Source organism: Marmota marmota, unplaced genomic scaffold (genome assembly GCF_001458135.2).
Source record: "Marmota marmota marmota unplaced genomic scaffold, marMar, whole genome shotgun sequence".
In the NCBI taxonomy this organism is placed as follows: Eukaryota; Metazoa; Chordata; class Mammalia; order Rodentia; family Sciuridae; genus Marmota; species Marmota marmota.
The window spans coordinates 57,031,927-57,050,073 of record NW_026000037.1 but is presented as its reverse complement, the minus strand read 5'-3'; the positions used below and the strand labels follow the sequence as shown (position 1 = coordinate 57,050,073).

Here is an 18,147-nt window from a genome sequence, read left to right as displayed (position 1 = left end):
TTTGGAGGCTGGAGGTCCAAGATCAAGGTGTCAACAGGGCATGTTCCTTCTGAAAGCATTGGGGAAGGTCTGCCAAGGCCTCTCTCCTAGCTGCTTGTGGTCCCTTGAATGGATACATCCTGACACTAGTCATCACATGACATTCTCTCTGTGTTTCTGCACCAAATTTCCCCTTTTATCAGGACACCAGTCATATAGGATTGGAACCCACCCTACACCAGTATGACCTCATCTTAACTAATTATATCTGCAAGGGTCCTGTTTCCAAATAAGGTCACAGTCTGAGATACTGAGGATTAAATCTTCAGATATGAATTTTTAAGAGGCCCCAGTTCAAACCATAACTTGGGTGATCAAAACCAGGCTTTCTATGCTTTATTGTGTGTGAAACATTGTTTTAGCCTAAGGGCTCAAACTGCTGGACTCTCTTAAAGGCAAGAATTTCCCATTACTCACTCAAATATTGCCTTTTAGCAAAATTTTTTTAAAAAATTAATAGCCTTCATATAAAAAAATCAATGATGATTTTCCCATGCATTAACCTGACATGATAGCTAAATATCATGCATTGAATGACCTCATGAAATTCTGAGTTAAAAGACTAAGAAATGAACAGAAACCACACACGTACCCAAAAGTCAATGGAAGACCAAGAGATTCTATGACATCTTATTATTTTTAAAACTACTGTTGTAAATTTTGAATCTAACACACACACACACACACACACACACACACACACACACACACAGTTCTTTCTTCACTACAGCCAAAGGGTTATAACTGATATTTTTATCCCTACCATAAATGATCAGTGGGCTGAAAGAATGTAGTACTGGTGATGTGGGCTGACACTTTCATTTTTTTTTAAATATTTATTTTTTAGCTTTAGGTGGACACAATATCTTTATTTTACATTTACGTGGTGCTGAGGATCCAACCCAGTGCCTTGTGCATGCTAGGCGAGCACTCTACCACTGAGCTATAACCCCAGCCCAACATTTTCATTTTTAATTGAAATTCTAACTGACTCAGGGCCAGATTTCCTTCTGCACCACAATCTGTGGAAGCAGCCTGGGAAACTCCAGCAGTCAGGGAGCAGAGGACTGGGGTGTCCCATGGAAACAGGAGAACATCATAGCTCTCAGGAGAAGCCCGGGAGAGATGTCCACACAGACACTCCACCTTGTCCTTACTGCCAGTCTCTCCCAGGCCACAGGTCATCCTTGGCGGGGGTCATGACGGCCCCTCCTTAGAACCCTCTTCTTCACCCCGTGGGCCCTACAGGCTGTCCTTCCTACTCATGTCTCTTTTGGATAGCACCACCATCGGGAGCTGGTCATAATCACCATTTGATAATGTCCATTTTATAATAAAATGTTCATCGTGAACATCTGTTGGACCCTTACTCTGTCTCTCATTTAATTCTTGCCCCCCCACCCCGCCCATCAAGTGGCATGAATCAGAATGCTGTCTGTCTGCAGCAGTAGGGAAGGAAACAGTGCCAGGACCCTGGGAGGAAGAACACACAGAGCTGAGAACTGTGGAAAGAGAAAAAGAGACGGGAGGTCCAGGAGGAAGAGTGAGACCCGACTCCAGAGATTTCAGGCTCTTCAGAGAATATATGTTGGAGAGATTCAGAGCACAGGATCTGAAGTCAGACTGTATTCTAGACGGTCACTTAGATTTCTTTTTAATGGTACTAGGGATCAAACCCAGGGGTGCTCTACTACTGAGCTACATCCAAAAGCCTTTCGTATGTTTTGTTTAGAGACAGAGTCTCACTAAGTTGCTGAGGCTGGCCTCAAACTTGTTATTCCTCTACCTCAGCCTCATGAGTAGCTGGGTTTATAGGCGTGTGCCACCACTTCTGGTGTTTCTTAGATATTCGACATTGAATAAGTTACATAACTTTTCTGAGCTTCAGTTTTCTCATCAGTAAAATGGGGCTAATAATAAATGTATAATAATAGCCACTTGGAATTAAGATCATATCTGTAAGTGATAGGTTTTAGCCAATAATGCATTATGTGAAACCGTCAGAGGGTCTTAGAGTAAGGAGATTTACTCCTTCCACCTGACTAAGAATGTAAATGTTGGCACTCCAGCAGCCACTTTGGTCCATGAGGTGCCCTTAGGAGTGTAGTAGCATGACGGAAGGAGCCCAGTGGCTGCTATGTGGGCCTGCCACACCTGTGGCCTAACTCCTTATTTACTTTATGTGAGAGAAAAATAAAACCCAATCTATTCTATGCCACTGCTATTTGAGGTTTTCTATCACATACAGACTTGATCTGAGCTTGGGATACAGCCAATATTATATGGGGATAATATTAGAAGGAACTCATGGACTTGTAAGAACCCAGTGACTTGTAGGACCTGGAGAGAACAGCACCAGGCATAAGGAAGTTACTTATGTCATTGTTATTTGCCAGGTTCTGATATCATTTAATCCCCACGGCAACCCTGTTCTCAGCCCCAAGTTGACAAATGAGGACTGGAGGATCAGGAGGTTGAGTGGCCCTCCGGGGATTGCACAGCCGGAAAGAGGCACTGCGGATCCACGCGCTACAGCTCCACCCTTGCACAGAGGCCTCTCTCTGGTGGTGACCCAGGTGGCACTCTAGCGAGGGCCACACATGTACCACCAGGCCTGTGTGTGCAAACACAGACAGTGCAGACGTCAGTGTCACTACTGTTCATATCCACGCAGACTCTTTCTGATATGCATTATAAAAATCAAGTGCAATTTTTTAAAAAGAAGAAATAAAAACCAATATGGGGAAATGGTCCAAGATGTCATTTCAGATCCCACAGCACAGCCACAGAAGTCAGCTCCCATAACAGGCCATGAGCACTACTGTGAAATCTGCGTGGGCTGCAGAGCTGGTTCTCACAAGACCCCACCCAGCACCTGCCAGGAAACACAATGTGCTGACTGGTGTCCGCAGCCCTCATTTTACTCTTTTAGGTATTCTGGATGAGGCCAAAACTCTTATTTCTCTGGCAATGGTACAGTTCCTTAAAGGACAGAATGTTCTAGAAATATGTGGACACTGCACAGTTTCAAGCTTCAAGTCCTACAGAGTCACTTCTTGGTTTACACTCTGAGAAAATCACATTGTATTCTCCGACTGTATAAGTGAGATCAAATCAGGCCCAGCCCTCAGTGGGTCAGATGATCTATGAGTTCATCTAAATTAGATGCTCTTCTGGGAGGTGTAACCTTGAAACTCATTGCTTTATTTGTCCTCATGAAGAGAGAAAAAAAATCCCAATTTTTAAAAATGAAAAAGGAGACAAGATACATTTATAAGTGTACTGATTGATATCTGTTCATAGGGGAGAGAAGAATTTGGGGGTTTTGAACTTAAGTTTTTTTTTTTTAATTTTGAGCTTCTCTGTGAGTTTTTATTAATTCACGAATTCCCTGTAGTTCAAGAGATGCTAATTAATTCAAGAAGCAATAATAGCTAATCATTGGCTAAATAAATCTAAAATGGAGAGTGTGTCACTGGAGATACCACTGCTCATTTTAATTAAAATTACCAATTTGTGAGGTAATGTAAATAAAGGTTATTGTGTTCTTCTACTCCAGCAGGGATTAACCCTTTGCATGGCCTCCTGAGAACCCAGAAGGACGTAAAAGCCAAGAATATTTGTGGGACTTCATAAATGACTGGGTTAGGATTTTTTTACCGGTGCAAATCCGTTGTTTGCTGACCTTATAGACCCACGTGGCACCAAGCAGCCTTGAAACACAGAGTGGGGAGCGGAGCTGAGGAGTGTTGCCTTCAGGGAAATACAATCCTTGTCAAAGAAATAGTCGCCCCAAATGGCATACCAGTCCTACAGAGAACCCGAGTGTTCCAGCCTGAGCTGGGTTTGGGTTTTTAAGGAATAACACATGCAAATGTCATAAGTTTGCAGCTCAAAGTGGTCTCATTGGGTTAACGTTCAGCACAAGGCCTAGGCCCATGTGGTTGTCACCTGGAGGGACAGGAACGCCTGCCCCAACATCTTGTGAATAACTGCAGCACTCACATAACTCCCTCTGGGACAGAGAGACCTATGCACCAGCCACAGACGGAGCACAGGGAACACTACCCCAACACAGGGCTCCTCTGAGTACTTCAAGATGAAGGAAATCAAGAAATCTGCAGAGGCAGGCAGACCCCTCTGACCTCCCACCTGATGTTTGAGGAAGAGCCTCATGTGACATAAGTCGTGCCTTTAATCTTAACTGTGAGGTCCAGAGACATCTGAACAGGCAGGTCGTGCCAAGTTCCCCCCAGTTCATTAGGCTTTTTGTTAGTCATACCTCTGCACTATTGTCCAATCTTCATCAAACCTGACCTGAAAACACAGGTTCCCCCCTCCAAGTCCTTGGGCCTTCATTTCTGAAGGCTCCCTTGTCACCCAACTTACAATAAATAAATTTGTTATACTTTTCTCTTATTAATCTGTCTTTTGTTATAGGGGTATCAGTCATGAACCTTGCAACGGGTGAGGAAAAGATACCACTTTGTCTCCTCTACACTGCCCAAATGAGTCACCCCAAGAAAGCAGTTTATGTGTGAATGATCATATAGTGTCATCGTTAAATCCAAAGCTGAGCTGGAGTGATGCTCTTGGTGGATTTGTCCTTGACCAAGGGAAATCCATCTTTACTGTCTCCATAATCAGCTCAAAAACCATTGATGATGAAGTCCTAAATCTAATTCTCAATAAAATCCCAAAAGTTTCAGAGGCAAACAGAGTATAGCTCACATTGCCTTTGGACCAATGATTATAGTTTAGTCCAAAGGCCTAAAATTAGTTTGAAGTTAACAAAGGGGTTGGGGGAAGGTGGGCAATTGGGACCAAGTTGGAGTTTACAAATGAAAATTATTGTTATCTTATCAAAAGGCCACTTCTGAATGGAGCCCCCAGACGAAGCAGAAGTCTGGCTGGTACTTGAACCAGATAAACTTGTTATGCAAATAGCTTTAGCCATAGGGGAAAGGGCTGATAATGAAATTGCTACAAAGCCAACTGCACATTTATAGAGGTGACAAAAACATCAGGCAGGGTCCTAGCATAGGGATAAAAGCAGTGCAGAATTTATGTGAGCATCGTGTTTAATTTATCATAACTAAGCTGTCAGGAGTCATGCTTTGACAAATGCATAACTAACACATATAAATGAGTCAATTATCACTAACAACCAAAGGTTCAGAACCAAACAGGGTAACTTTTTTTTTTTCCTTTTAAACCCCAAGACAGGTTTGCTAATAGGATTTTAGACTTTAAAAATATATCTCCCGTCTCCAAATAAGGAGGCGAGAAGCAAATCTGAACAACACTTGGCCACATCCAGGGTTGCTGCCGCCTTGCCTTGCTGGCCCTCCTGGATGCCTGTGCGCCTGCGCTCACATGGCCTGTCCCCTTCCTCACTGCTGTGATCACTAGGCTGCAGCCAGCCTGACCCATTCAGACCCCTGCAGCCAATGAGATGTCAATGAGAGGAGTGACCAGCATCAATTGAGAAAGCCTTAAATGACTAAATGGATAATGGGTCTGCAGTTTACATGGGGACAGGTATCAAGTTTTTTAAAACTGTTAAGAAATTTCTAGTCCTATTAGTTCTTTAGAGAGAATCAGTTTTGTCGACCTGAATCCAATGCTTTGTGACTTGGTCTACAAAGGGAACTGAAGCAATTATCCGAATAATTTGGGCTAGAAACAATTTTCCTAAAATTACCAGTTAATCAATCATCTTCTCCGCCCCAGTCCCTCCAATAATTGAAAGCTTACAATCTGAAGACCTTAATCCTCCACCCTTCTTTTCCAGTACAAGCAAGGTAAGTAGAAAAGCAAACCAAAGCTCTCTTTTTAAATAGACATTTCAAACCCAGGAAGTGCCATTGTTTATATTTAATTAGGGAATTGAATAAATACAGCGAAATCACTTTTGGTAGGTTGAGTGACTACAGCTTAGGGCAGGCCACCTCATTTACAAAACCAAAGGATAACTGTTTGGAAATAGTGGGCAGGTTTTTGACTTAAAGATATGAAATGTCATGATCAGTCCCCAGTCTTGAAAATTCTTAAAAATATTGTTAGAAGGAGAATTCATGGTTGAAAAATCTAAAATGTTAATAGGAAAAAGAGGATTGTGCAGCTGAGGTCAAGAAAGAATCTATGAACATCTATAAATATATAATATATTCACTAATAAAAAAAAATAAAAACAACTTATTCAAGAAAGAGAAGATTGAGCCAGGCATGGTGGTACGCACCTGTTATCCCAGTGACTCAGGAGGCTAAGGCAGGAGGATCACAGGTTCAAGGCTAGCCTGAGTGGCAAACTCAAAATAATAAATAAAAAGGATGTACCTCAGTGTTAGAGTGCCCCTGAATTCAGTCCCCATACTACAGGAGAGAAAGAGTGGGGGGGGGGCAGTGGGGAGAGAGAGAGGAAAAGGGAGAGGGAGATTGATTTGCCGCAAGGAAATGTCAGGGTGGGGAAGAATTTCTATGTTGTGTATAGCCCTAAAAGCCCCCAACCCTGTCGTCAATGATGTACTTTTATTGTCAAATCCATCCAAGCAATATCACGGTTGTTTTAAGAACACAAACTTACTCTTGAAAAAGTATACGGAAGCCAAATTTCTATGAGTCAAATCACATTTTAGAAGCATCAGGAAAACTTGGAATGAGAAGGTGCATCAGTGAATGGGTAATGGATTTTTCTAGGCCAACACCTTAGGAAGGTCAATCAAGGGTATCTGTGTTCAGCAACGGAATGAAAAGGAAAAATGTTTGGATCGGTCCTTGCCAACAAAATCACTGGAACCTTAGCTCCCAGATTTCTTTCTCTGGGGTGGTCTAAAATGTGGCCCCCAAGCCCAGGGCATATCCTCAGCTCTCTGTTCCCTCTTCCTCTTGTGGCTCCCAAACCTCAGGAAGGTGCCCTTCCTCTGCTCCTGGAGAGCATCATCCCCACTGCAGGTATCTGATGTCCCTCCCACCCTGGCCTGGCATTCCCACCCTGACTGTGGCTGTACATTCTGCAGTCAGAGCAAAAATGTCAGAGTGGGGTTAGAGGACAAGAGCACGTCATCCACCCCTGGCCTTGACCTTCACAGTCACATTCCCACAGAGCCTCTCTTGGTAGAGTTCTTTTCCACTCCCACTCGCCTCTCCTGAGGAATGTGGCATAAATCCAGGAGGGATTAGACAATCAACAATTTCAGGGACCCTGATCTGTATTGCATTTGGAATGAAAACTAAATACAGGTCCACAGCTCTTATCCAAACCCTTTGGGGCCAAATAAATTTTATCAAATTTTAGATAAGTAAACTGGTACATTTTACTGTATATTACATAACACCCCCAGCAGGATCTGGGGCAGCACACTGTAATCAAATACTAATATATCTGCAGCAAAACACATGAATATTCACACTAAGTAAGACAAATAATGACTATAAATAGCCTCACATCAGTTCAGGTCATGTGTTGCCACCAAATCAGTTCATACAAGGTCAGGTTTTACTGCTAAATGACTCAACTGTGAAAGCGATTTGGTTTCTCGGAGCTCTTTGGATTTGGGGATTGTGGATAAGGGATTACAGACCTACACTGTGATTAAGGAAGATGATTAAGACACCCAGTTTGTTTTGTTGCCCAGATTCTTGATGGAAGCTAAGTCTGCACATCGGCATCAATGAGAAAAATGTGTGTTGACCTTCCCTACTTCATGTTTATCAGTTATTTGGTCACTTCTGTCCTCCTCCATGACCTCTGAAGAGCTTGCTTAATACACTAGGCTCTGGGGCACCTCTTCCCAGCGGGGGCACCTGTGCATGGCTTGCAGTAGATTGTTCAGATTCCTAGCCCAGGATTCACCAGGCCCCACCTTGGGACCTTGGGACCTCTTCAGCAGACCTAGGATCTTCTGCAGACTTGGAACCAGTGTGGTCCTCTTCTAAGTCCAGGCCCAGGATCCCAGCATTGGGTCACCCTGCTGGTGTCACTGTAGGTTCTGTGTCTTAGATTCAGGAAGTCCTGCCTGGTGGCATAGCTGATATCACACCATTGAATCAATTCTCATCCTGTTCTCTCTATTACCTGAGCCTGGATTGGAGAGACTCACTATGCTGTCCCAGGCCCAAGTTCCTACTTTGTCCCCCGATCATCTTGGAAACTAGATGGTCAAGATCCTAGAGCCAAGCCCAACATCCAAGCAGCAACACTTGCTAGAGACTGTCACCTCTGTCTTCTCTCTGGTCCTGGTCCCAGAGTGAACATCAGATTTTTAGATGCTGAGTCTCCTCCTTCAGTGAACATGACATGGTGATAATATTTGGTTCATGACAGAGCAGGTTCTCAGATAGATGTGACCCATGTGATCAAAGGGACTGATTTTAAATGAGTCAAATGGAGCTCCTTATTTTTCAGATCCTGCAGAGGCATCCTCTGTCACTCACTGGAACAAATCCTACATCCCAACGTGCTCTTAGGCATAGCCATTTCTAGCACTCAGTAAATTCCACAGCTTGGATTTCCCCAATCACTGTCCAAGGCCTTGCTAAATAAGCAATGTTCAGAAGAAGAAATACTCACTGTGAAATAAAGTGGTTGAATTCCTCACACCATTTTTCTGGATGCAGTAAGGTAGGTGGAGGATTTCTGAAAAACAAAAGCAATTTTTAAAAAGTTAAAGTTCAGCAAAAGGCAAGATGTCAACTTGTCTTTACTGATGTCCTTCTAAATGGCTGCAATAAAATCTTCTGTTTCTTCCCGGGTGGGAGTCACTCATTAGCGGTAACATATCAAGTACCAGCACCTGCTCCTGTGGTCATTCATTTCCATGTCCCCCTCTTTTTCGGCACCTGTGAGAGTTACACAGCTCAGGAACATTCTTCAGCAGCGGACACTCTAATGAGGGGTGAGGCAGACGCACCAGCCATTAGAACGGAGAGGGTTACCAGGGCCACGAGAAAGCTATAAACATAGTGCTAGGGGCTTTAGAGAAATAGACTTTTAATTGTACAGGATTTCCAGATCATTATGGTACCATTTGAATTAATTATAGGATGCATCTAAAGTATACTCATAAATGTATCCATCACATTTTTAACCATTTCCTTGCGCCAACTTCTGCAGTAGGCCCTGGAGAAAGCAGATCAGTCAAAAGAACATCCCAGATTCCAAGAGGCTCCTGGGTAGAAAGGGAGACTGACATATTCTTTTTCTAATTATTGGAGATCCCAGAGAATGAGAGGACCGCAGGAAGACCCTCAGGTAAACAAACCACCTCCTGGTGAGAAAGCAGAAAACGGGAAGAGCCCAGAACATAGCTGAATATTTACCCCAAAGAGATTTAATTTTAAAATACAAGTGACTGCATGACTTTTAATTGATAATATTCTTTTTTTCTAGCCATTAATGGAAATAGGAGCTTGTGGACAAGTCAAGTTCAGTAAATAAAGAAAGGAAAATTTCTGCACACTTAAATTATGACTGCAAGTTTTAAACCATTATATGTAATCTGTGTTTTCTCCTGGGTTCTAACTGCTTCCCAAAGCTGCAGAGTGCTCAGCTTCAGCAGACAGAGGAATGGTTAGCACCAAGAATTGCCAGAACAAAATCTGTATTGGGCCGGGTATGGTGGTACACGCCTGTAATCCCAGAGGTTCGGGAGACTGAGGCAAGAGGATCGCAAGTTCAAAGCCAGCTTCAGCAACTTAATGAGGCAGTAAGTGACTCATGAGACCCTGTCTCTAAATAAGATACAAAAAAAGGACTAGGGATGTGCTCAGTACCAAAAAAGAAAAAAGAAAAAAAAAACTGCATCAGAATAGTGTGATTCCGATTTGCCTCTCAGAATCTAGTTTCTTCTCATATTGTGTATGCGTGTGTGTGTGTGTGTGTGTTGATGGAATTTATTCCAGGAGAACTTTACCACTGAGTTATATCCCCAGCCCTTTTTTTCATTCTGAGACAGAGTCTTGCTAAGTTGCTGAGGCTGGCTCAAACTTGTGATCCTTCTGCCTCAGTCTTCTGAGTAGCGGGAATTATAGGCATGTACCACCATGCCTGGAGTCTCTTTATGGCACAGTTTTTATTTTTGACACATTGTTGTCATAATAAAGACTATAATTTCTTTAGTTGCTTGCCCCTAAATGTGGCTACCTGAGTTCTGACTAATATAGAAGTAAAATTATTGTGCAGTATTTCCAGAAACTCTCCTTAAAAGAAAAGAGACATTTCATTCTTTTTCTTCCCCCTTCTTGCATTCTGGAGCATGGAAGTGATGGCTGGAGCTACAGCAGTCATTGTAGACATAAGACAAACTTGAAAATAAAAGCTCTGAGCTGAGTTTGGCAGAGAAGATAAGGAGGAAACTGGATTCATGATGTCATTACAAAGTTTCCATACCAGCTCTTGATTGCTTTTACCTCCTTAAATAGGAGAAAGAATAAGCTTTTATCTTCTTTAAGCTGTTATATACAGCTGAGCCTAATATTTTTTAATTTTTTAATTTTATTTATTCTAATTTGTTATATATGACAACTAAAATGCAATTCAATTCGTATTACACAAATAGAGCTCAATTCTTCATGTCTCTGGTTGTACACAAAGTAGAGTCACACCATTTGTGTTTTCATACATGTACTTAGGGTAATGATGTCTGTCTCATTCCACCGTCTTTCCTACCCCATGCCCTCTCCCTTTCCCTCCCTCCCCTTTGCCCTATCTAGAGTTCATCTAATCCTCCCATGCTCTGCCCCCATCCCCATTATGAATCAGCATCCTATGTCAGAGAAGACATTCAGCATTTGGATTTTTGGGATTGGCTTACTTCACTTAGCATTATATTTTCCAACTCCATCCATTTACCTGCAAGTGCCATGGTTTTATTTTCTCTTTAATGCTAAGTAATACATTGTATGTGTGTGTGTGTGTGTGTGTGTGTGTATCTCACATTTTCTTTATCCATTCATCTACTGAAGGGCATCTAGGTTGGTTCCACAGTTTAGCTATTGTGAATTGTGCTGCTATAAACATTGATGTGGCTGTGTCCCTGTAGTATGCAGTTTTTAAGTCCTTTGGGTATAGACTGAGGAGAGGGATAGCTGGGTCAAATGGTGGTTCCATTCCCAGCTTTCAAAGGAATCTCCATACTGCTTTCCATATTGGCTGCACCAATTTGTAGTCCCACCAGCAGTCTATGAGTGTGTCTTTCTCCCCACATCCTCACCAACAGTTATTGTTGTTTGTATTCTAATAACTACCATTCTGACTAGAGATGAAATCTTAAGAGTAGTTTTGATTTGCATTTCTCTAATTGCTAGAGATGTTGAACATGGTTTCATATATTTGCTGATTGATTTTATATCCTCTTCTGAGAAGTGTCTGTTCAGGTCCTTGGCCCATTTATTGGTTGGATTATTTGGTTTTTGGTGTTAAGATTTTTGAGTTCTTTGTATATCCAGAGATTAGTGCTCTATCAGATGTGTGTGTGGTAAAAACTTGCTCCCATTCTGTAGGGCTGAGCCTAATTTTGAGCCAAATATTATTTCAGGATATTATCCTACATAAGAGTAGAATACAATTTGAGAAGTTATGTAACAAAAGCACAAGCACAAAGGTGTGTAGAAGCATAACAAAGGGCTGCTTATGCAATGTGGGGAGTTCCAGAGACTTTAAAAAGATGAGGACCCTGAAGATTATGTTGGATTTTTCAAGTTAGAGAAGGCAAAGGAAGTCATTCCAGGGTTAGAATGCAGCACGCACCAAGTCACAGAGGTATTTAAAGAGTCTGGCAGGTTTGAAGAAGATGAGTAATTTTGAGGTTAGACTCGCAGTTTGCTGGATCATCTCCAGTCTTCTGCTCCCTCCGTCCTCATCCAGGTCAGTTCTGCAGGTGAGAGCTGCAGGAACAGCTCACTGCTCAGAGCTTCACCTGCCCCCAAGCATCTCACATGACCACGAAGTCCTTTCTGGGCAGACTGGAAGGACTCAACTGCAACAACGTTATGGGTTCAACGCCAGTTGCCCTCTGGGTCTCCCAATAATTAGGTCAAGTATGTGCCTGTCTCCCTTTCTGTTCAGGAGCCTCTTGGTGTCTGGGGCATTGTTCTGGCTGTTTTGCTTTGTCCAGTTACGCAAGGAGGGGCATCTCTCAGCCACAGCTGAGAACGCCCTGGCAAGGGTCCAGTGAGCAGTAAATGGCAAGAGTCCACTGTGGCGCAGGAATACCGTGCTATCTGCTTTCAGCCTGTTCCCCAGCAGGGAACGTGGGCAGGGGCCACTACCTAGGTGTTGGCCTCAGGAGAGCGGCAGCAGGTCACCACTCAGCCCACCCACCCTCATGGCTTCTCCTGAACCCACACAAGGAAACATTTCCACTGAAGCTGGGCTTCATTGGATTTGGGTTGGAGAAGCCCATTGGCTCTTGTGGATTCCCGCCTCTCCTGGAGCCCATCGCACTGTGGCTCATAAACCGCAATCTTGTGAAAGATATCTTATCTGTGTATAACGAAACCCAATAGGAGTTTGGAGACTTGACAGTGCTTTCTAGTTCTCTCACAATCCAGGATGGTCCCCAGGTAGTAATGCTGGCACCTCCTCAGCTCTGCCAACCCTGCAGACGTAGCCCTGCCCAGAGTCTCTCTTTAAGAGAAGGCGAGACTCGACTTCCAGAGCCAGTGACTGTGACCCAGGGACTCCTCATGCATGAGGGTGGCCTTGAAACGGATGAGTGGCTGGAAGGTCCACACAGCCCAATGACCAACTCTCATGTTGAGCAACACAAGACCACAGAGACTGCCAGTCAGCCTAAAGGAAGACGACTATAGTCATGTGAGTTTTGCCCCCCTGGACTGAAATACTGTGGTTTGGATCCAAAATTCAGTTCCTAATAAGATGGTCCCCTGCCCAAGACAGCATCAGGACCACATGAGGCTATCAGTGAGAGGTGAACCTATAATCTTTCCATTTTGACATAATCCTGTGTTCCCCAAATACAATGCAGGTAAAGTCAACCCTCCTGTCCTCAAAGCCGGAACAGACTGGATTCATCCTAGTCCCTGAAATAGAGAAACAGCCCATTGGATCATAGTGGGCACCTGGTCTCAGGATAGTCATCTAACTGAATCTGGTGACTTGTGCCACAGTGTGACTCTGTATGATAAGCTGGGCCCACTCAATTCTCTTCCAAAGGTTTTTTTTTCCTTTATATATATATATATATATATATATATATATATTTTAAACCTTAAATGCTGAGAGAATAAGGCTGTTTAGAAATGGAAACCAAAATATCCCCAAAGAGGCAGACAGAGAGGCCACAGCATTAGCAGAAATGATGCACAGGCTGGACGCAAATCATGGGGAGAAAACAGGCTGGGTAGAGAGGAGGCAAGAAACCTGCCCAAAGGCACAGACACCCTGCACCGGGAAACCAGGTAGGTCCTTCTCCCTCTGGTGCACCTGATATTAGCAACCCCAGGGTTCTGTTGGTGGCCCTGTTCTCTTCCCATTTCACACATTCACCAAGGGTTCACTGTATGTTAACAGCTGCCTGACCAGCATCTCCCTCCTTGATTTCTTGTCTGTCTTTTAGGTGGTGCATCTAACTACTTCCTAGCTGGTTCCTGGGGCACATGTTAAAGTCAACATATTCACAATCTCAACTCCTTCCTTTTTAGGTACTGGGAATCAAACCCAGGGTCTCATGCATGCAAGGCAGGCCCTCTACCACTGAGCTGTAGATCCCAGCCTTACTATTTTTTTTCTGGAAGTTTTACATATTTAATACAAAACCAGTGCTATAAAACCTTCATAACTAAAGAAATATCATATCCCTAGTTAAATATTCTCAACTATCCAGATAGTGATGACGTTTTCAGCTTGACATGACAAGATGATCATAACCTTGATACAGCATAAAATGTGTAAATCCTTCTAGACCAGCTTGATGCTCCTCTAATGTCTCCCCTTGGAGTTGTATCTGATTTTATAACTAGTTTTCATTTGAATCCACTGGGGAATGAGACAATTTTGCTTTTGTTTTTGGCCCGGTATCACCTGACCCTGAAAGTCTTGTAAGAAGACACAATGAGAAACCAAATCAAGTACACACTTCACAATGTCCAAGAAAAAGCCAAAAGTCAACTCCTTCCTTAAAACTGCATTTAACCTAGTTCTCAAAGTCAGAAACCTGGATTCTACATTCTCTTTTTACCCCACAACCAACTGGAGAAGGTATAATGGCTGCCCTGAAGATATACACCTTCTAACCCACAGCACCCGTTACTGCGCTACTGTCCATGGTAGCAGGAACCTTGCTGACCTGTCAAGGTGGAAGACCTAGAGATGGAGACGTTATCCTGGGATCTGGATGGGTCTGATTTAATCACTTGAGTTTTTTTCAACCGGAAGAGGGGAACAGAAAGAAAACACAAGAGGCAGGAAAGATTCAAAGTATGAAGAAAACAGGGCTCTCCATCACTGCCTTTGAAGACGGAGGTGGGCCATGAGCCAAGGAATGCAGGCAGCACCTGGAAGAGTCTGAGCCTCAACTGTACCAAATAACAATGGGACCTCAATTCTAGAAACATACGGAACTGCATTCTGCTAAGGACCTGAATGAGCATTGAACAAAATTTCCATTTAGCCTTAAAAAGGGAGCACAGCCCAGATGATCCCTTGATTTTACCCAGTGAGGCCATGTCAGATTTCTAACCTTGAGAAATTTGTATTATTTTAAGTCCCTAAGTTCATGGCAATTTGTTATGACAATGATAGAGAGCAAATACATCAATCAAGGCCAAGTGCGCTCAATTCTACTTCCTAAATCCCTCTGTCATCACACTTTTGCATCCCAGCCTCCTGATTTTTCTCCTTCTCTACACCTCTTCTCCCTCCCCGAATCCATCTTGCACTGGTTAGGTAGAATTTCTTTTTTTTTTTTTTTTTGAATTTTTTAATATTTATTTTTTTAGTTTTCGGTGGACACAACATCTTTGTATGTGGTGCCAAGGATTGAACCCGGGCCACACGCATGCCAGGCGAGTGCGCTACCGCTTGAGCCACATCCCCAGCCCCTAGCTAGAATTTCTTTATAACATACAAATTGACCTTGTTGTTTCTTTGCTCAAAATTCTTCAGCAGATCCATACTATCTTTATAACATGCAACTCCTTTGCATGGTATATGAATGCTCTTGCCCACCTGTCTACCCAATATCACCTCAATCACTTCCCATGCTCACCCAAAGCCACAGTGCACAGAAAGTGTAGTTCCTAAAACTGTTCTGCTCTTTTTGTTTCAGGTACTTTGCACATGACATACCTTCAGTTTAGAGTGTTCTTCCCAGTTTATCCACTGGGCAGGCTTCTACTCCTGCTACTGCTCTTTGTACCTATAGTGCCGAGCACAGCAGCACTCAGTAATTTTGGCTGAATTAAGTGACTACATGAATTAATTCACAGAAGCATACAATATGATGGAAGTCAGAAAGGTTGCCTGGACCAAGTATGACTTGGTTTCCTATGTAAGATAAAAATTAGATAAAAAATGGAATAGCCCTTTTGGATATGAGTATCCCAACTAAATTATTCACAGTAAGCAGGGTTTGAGGAACAAAGGAATGGTGACTTGGGTTGGATTTGATAATATAACCCTCATCCTTCTACTTAGAAAGCCCAAATGTCCCCAAAACATATCTAGATTTAAGCCTCATTATAGACCTTCTTGGATATCAGGACATTACATACACATGGTAGGTTGGATATAGAAGGGGGTGAAGACCACCATCTGTCACAGGATGAGCACTTACTACCTACACAAACCCCATGCCAAGTGCTTCACAGATAGGCCAATGAAACCCCACAACAGCTGGGCACAGTGGAACACACCTGTCATCCCAGCGGCTCAGGAAACTGAAGCAGGAGGATTGTGAGTTCAAGATCAGCCTTAGCAACTTAGCAAGGCCCTAAGCAACTCAGTGAGACCCTGTCTCAAAATATAAAAAAATAGCTGGAGACGTGGCTCAGTGGTTAAGTACCTCTGGGTTTAATCCCTAGTACCAAAACAAAACAAAACAAAAACCAACACAACAGTCCTATGAAATCCTATGAAATAAGAATTCAATCCTCCGGCTGGGGTTGTGGTTCAGTGATAGAGCGCTCACCTAGCATGTACAAGGCGCTGGATTCAATCTTCAGCACCACATAAAAATAAACAAATAAAATAAAGACATTGTGTCGAACTACAGCTAAAAAAATACTTTAAAAAAAGAACTCAATCTAGTTTCAAGAATGATGAAAATGCAGCTTAAAAAGAAAAAAAAATTCTCAAAAACATCCACCAAAAAGTGGAAGAGTCAGGTTTTTTAATTCAGATATTTCATTTTCCAATGTCCACACATGTTCCTGTTTTCTATGTTTATCTCATGAAGAGTCTATTTCTTTGGAAGAGGAATTAAGACAACACGTTTGCAAAAAAAAAAAAAAAAAAAAAAAAAACCAGAAACCAATTAGCAAGCAACACCTCAAGAAGGTGCAAAATGAAGTCCTCAAACATGCCAGCACCCACCAAAGGGATGTGAGCAAAGCTTTCTCCAGGATGCTAAGTTAATTAAGAGAGACTCCCTGGAAGCTGTGCCTCTGGGACAGGTCCTGAACAGAGGGGACACAAACCAGTTGGCAAGGGGTGGAGGGTGTCGGGGAAGGAGAGAAGGAAAACTGAGAGGAAGATATAGAGACCAAAGCCCACTCATTAATAACCATTAACATACTACAGTTTAACACTTCGGAATGTGTTCAACAGGAATTCTACTTATTTACTCATAAAGGCAATAAAGCAAGACATTTGAGCGTAATTATCTGTTTGGAAAGTATTAACCACAGCCACAGAGCTGCCATTCTGATTGCAATTAGTAAATCACATTAATGAAGTTGAACAGGCATGTGCTTGTGTCCTGTCCCTTAGTATCACGCCCCAGCCTAGCCAAAGTGGCTTTTCTCCTAAGTCACAGCTTACATGTTCAAAGTTAATCATTTAAAACGTGTTTATATTTATTAGTAATATGGGATTCCATTTTGGTATAAAAAATTTCCCAGTACAGGAGCACAGAGTAAAAAGCAAGATTCCTCTTCACTCCAACACCTAACCCAGGTTTCCTCCCAGGTCAGTATGGCATGTGTGTTTTCAGACCTTTTATACCCATTTGTTCCAATTGCTATTAACATATAATACATATACTGTTTTTCAGTGCTGTTAAGTATATAATAAGTAAGATATAAATTTTATAACATATTAATTTATATACCTTTTCCAGTTTAGGGCAGTAGAAATGAGATTCCATGCTACACATTAGCACCCTGGTACTTATTTTTTTCCATTCATCTATTGGTAGGCATTCGGTTGTTTATAATTTTCAGACTACGTGTCTAGAAATCATATGTGATTTTTAACTTTTAAACGATTTCTTTGGTGTCAAACAGCTCTTACCAGTGAACACTTCAGATTCTATCAAGTAACCTAAAAGCTAGAGCAGGCCATTGATTGAAATGGCTCCCTGAGCAATTTCAGAGCAGAGGGGACCCCAGAGAGAAGCCCAGGAGGAAGCGAAGGAACAGCAAATGGCCCCACAGAGATGTGAATAGCACCCCTGGGCCACAACTCCACTGAACACACTGTGAATGGCGACCTTGAGTTGTTCAACTCCACCAATGTCAAGCATGGAACCCTACTGCTGGGTTCCATTCAGCCACTTGCAAGAATCTGGCCCCAGTGGTGGGTATCTTGGAGCAATGACCTTTACATATATGATGCAGACCAAGATCTATTCAGAACACACATGTCACAATTCTGCCAAAGAGGAAGCATCTCAAAAAGTCAAAGAAATAGCTGAAGATATTTCTTTAAAATCCTAAAGTAGATGAAATGAAAATAATATAGAAATCACTTTCATGATGCTATTCACTGCACCCTTGTTTCATGTAAAGGCACCCTGTGCTACGCGCTCCATCCATTAGAAAGGCTTCTTCCAAACAGAGTTAATCCTTTGAAGTAGGGGAAAGCAGGAAAGGAAGAAATTTGTAAGGAGGACACTAGACAGGGAAGTATCTGGAAGGATGCAAGAA

At 42.6% G+C, this 18,147-nt stretch overlaps 1 protein-coding gene across 1 annotated transcript in view; it reads right to left on the bottom strand.

Moving 5' to 3' along the window:
- The window catches only part of Myo3b (myosin IIIB), a 425,075-nt gene that overhangs the window by 293,726 nt on the left and 113,202 nt on the right, over positions 1 to 18,147 (bottom strand). Inside the window, exon 8 of the mRNA XM_015478942.2 lies at positions 8,612 to 8,677. Within this exon, the coding sequence (XP_015334428.2) occupies positions 8,612 to 8,677 (66 nt within the window). The remainder of the gene's footprint in view (positions 1 to 8,611; positions 8,678 to 18,147) is intronic.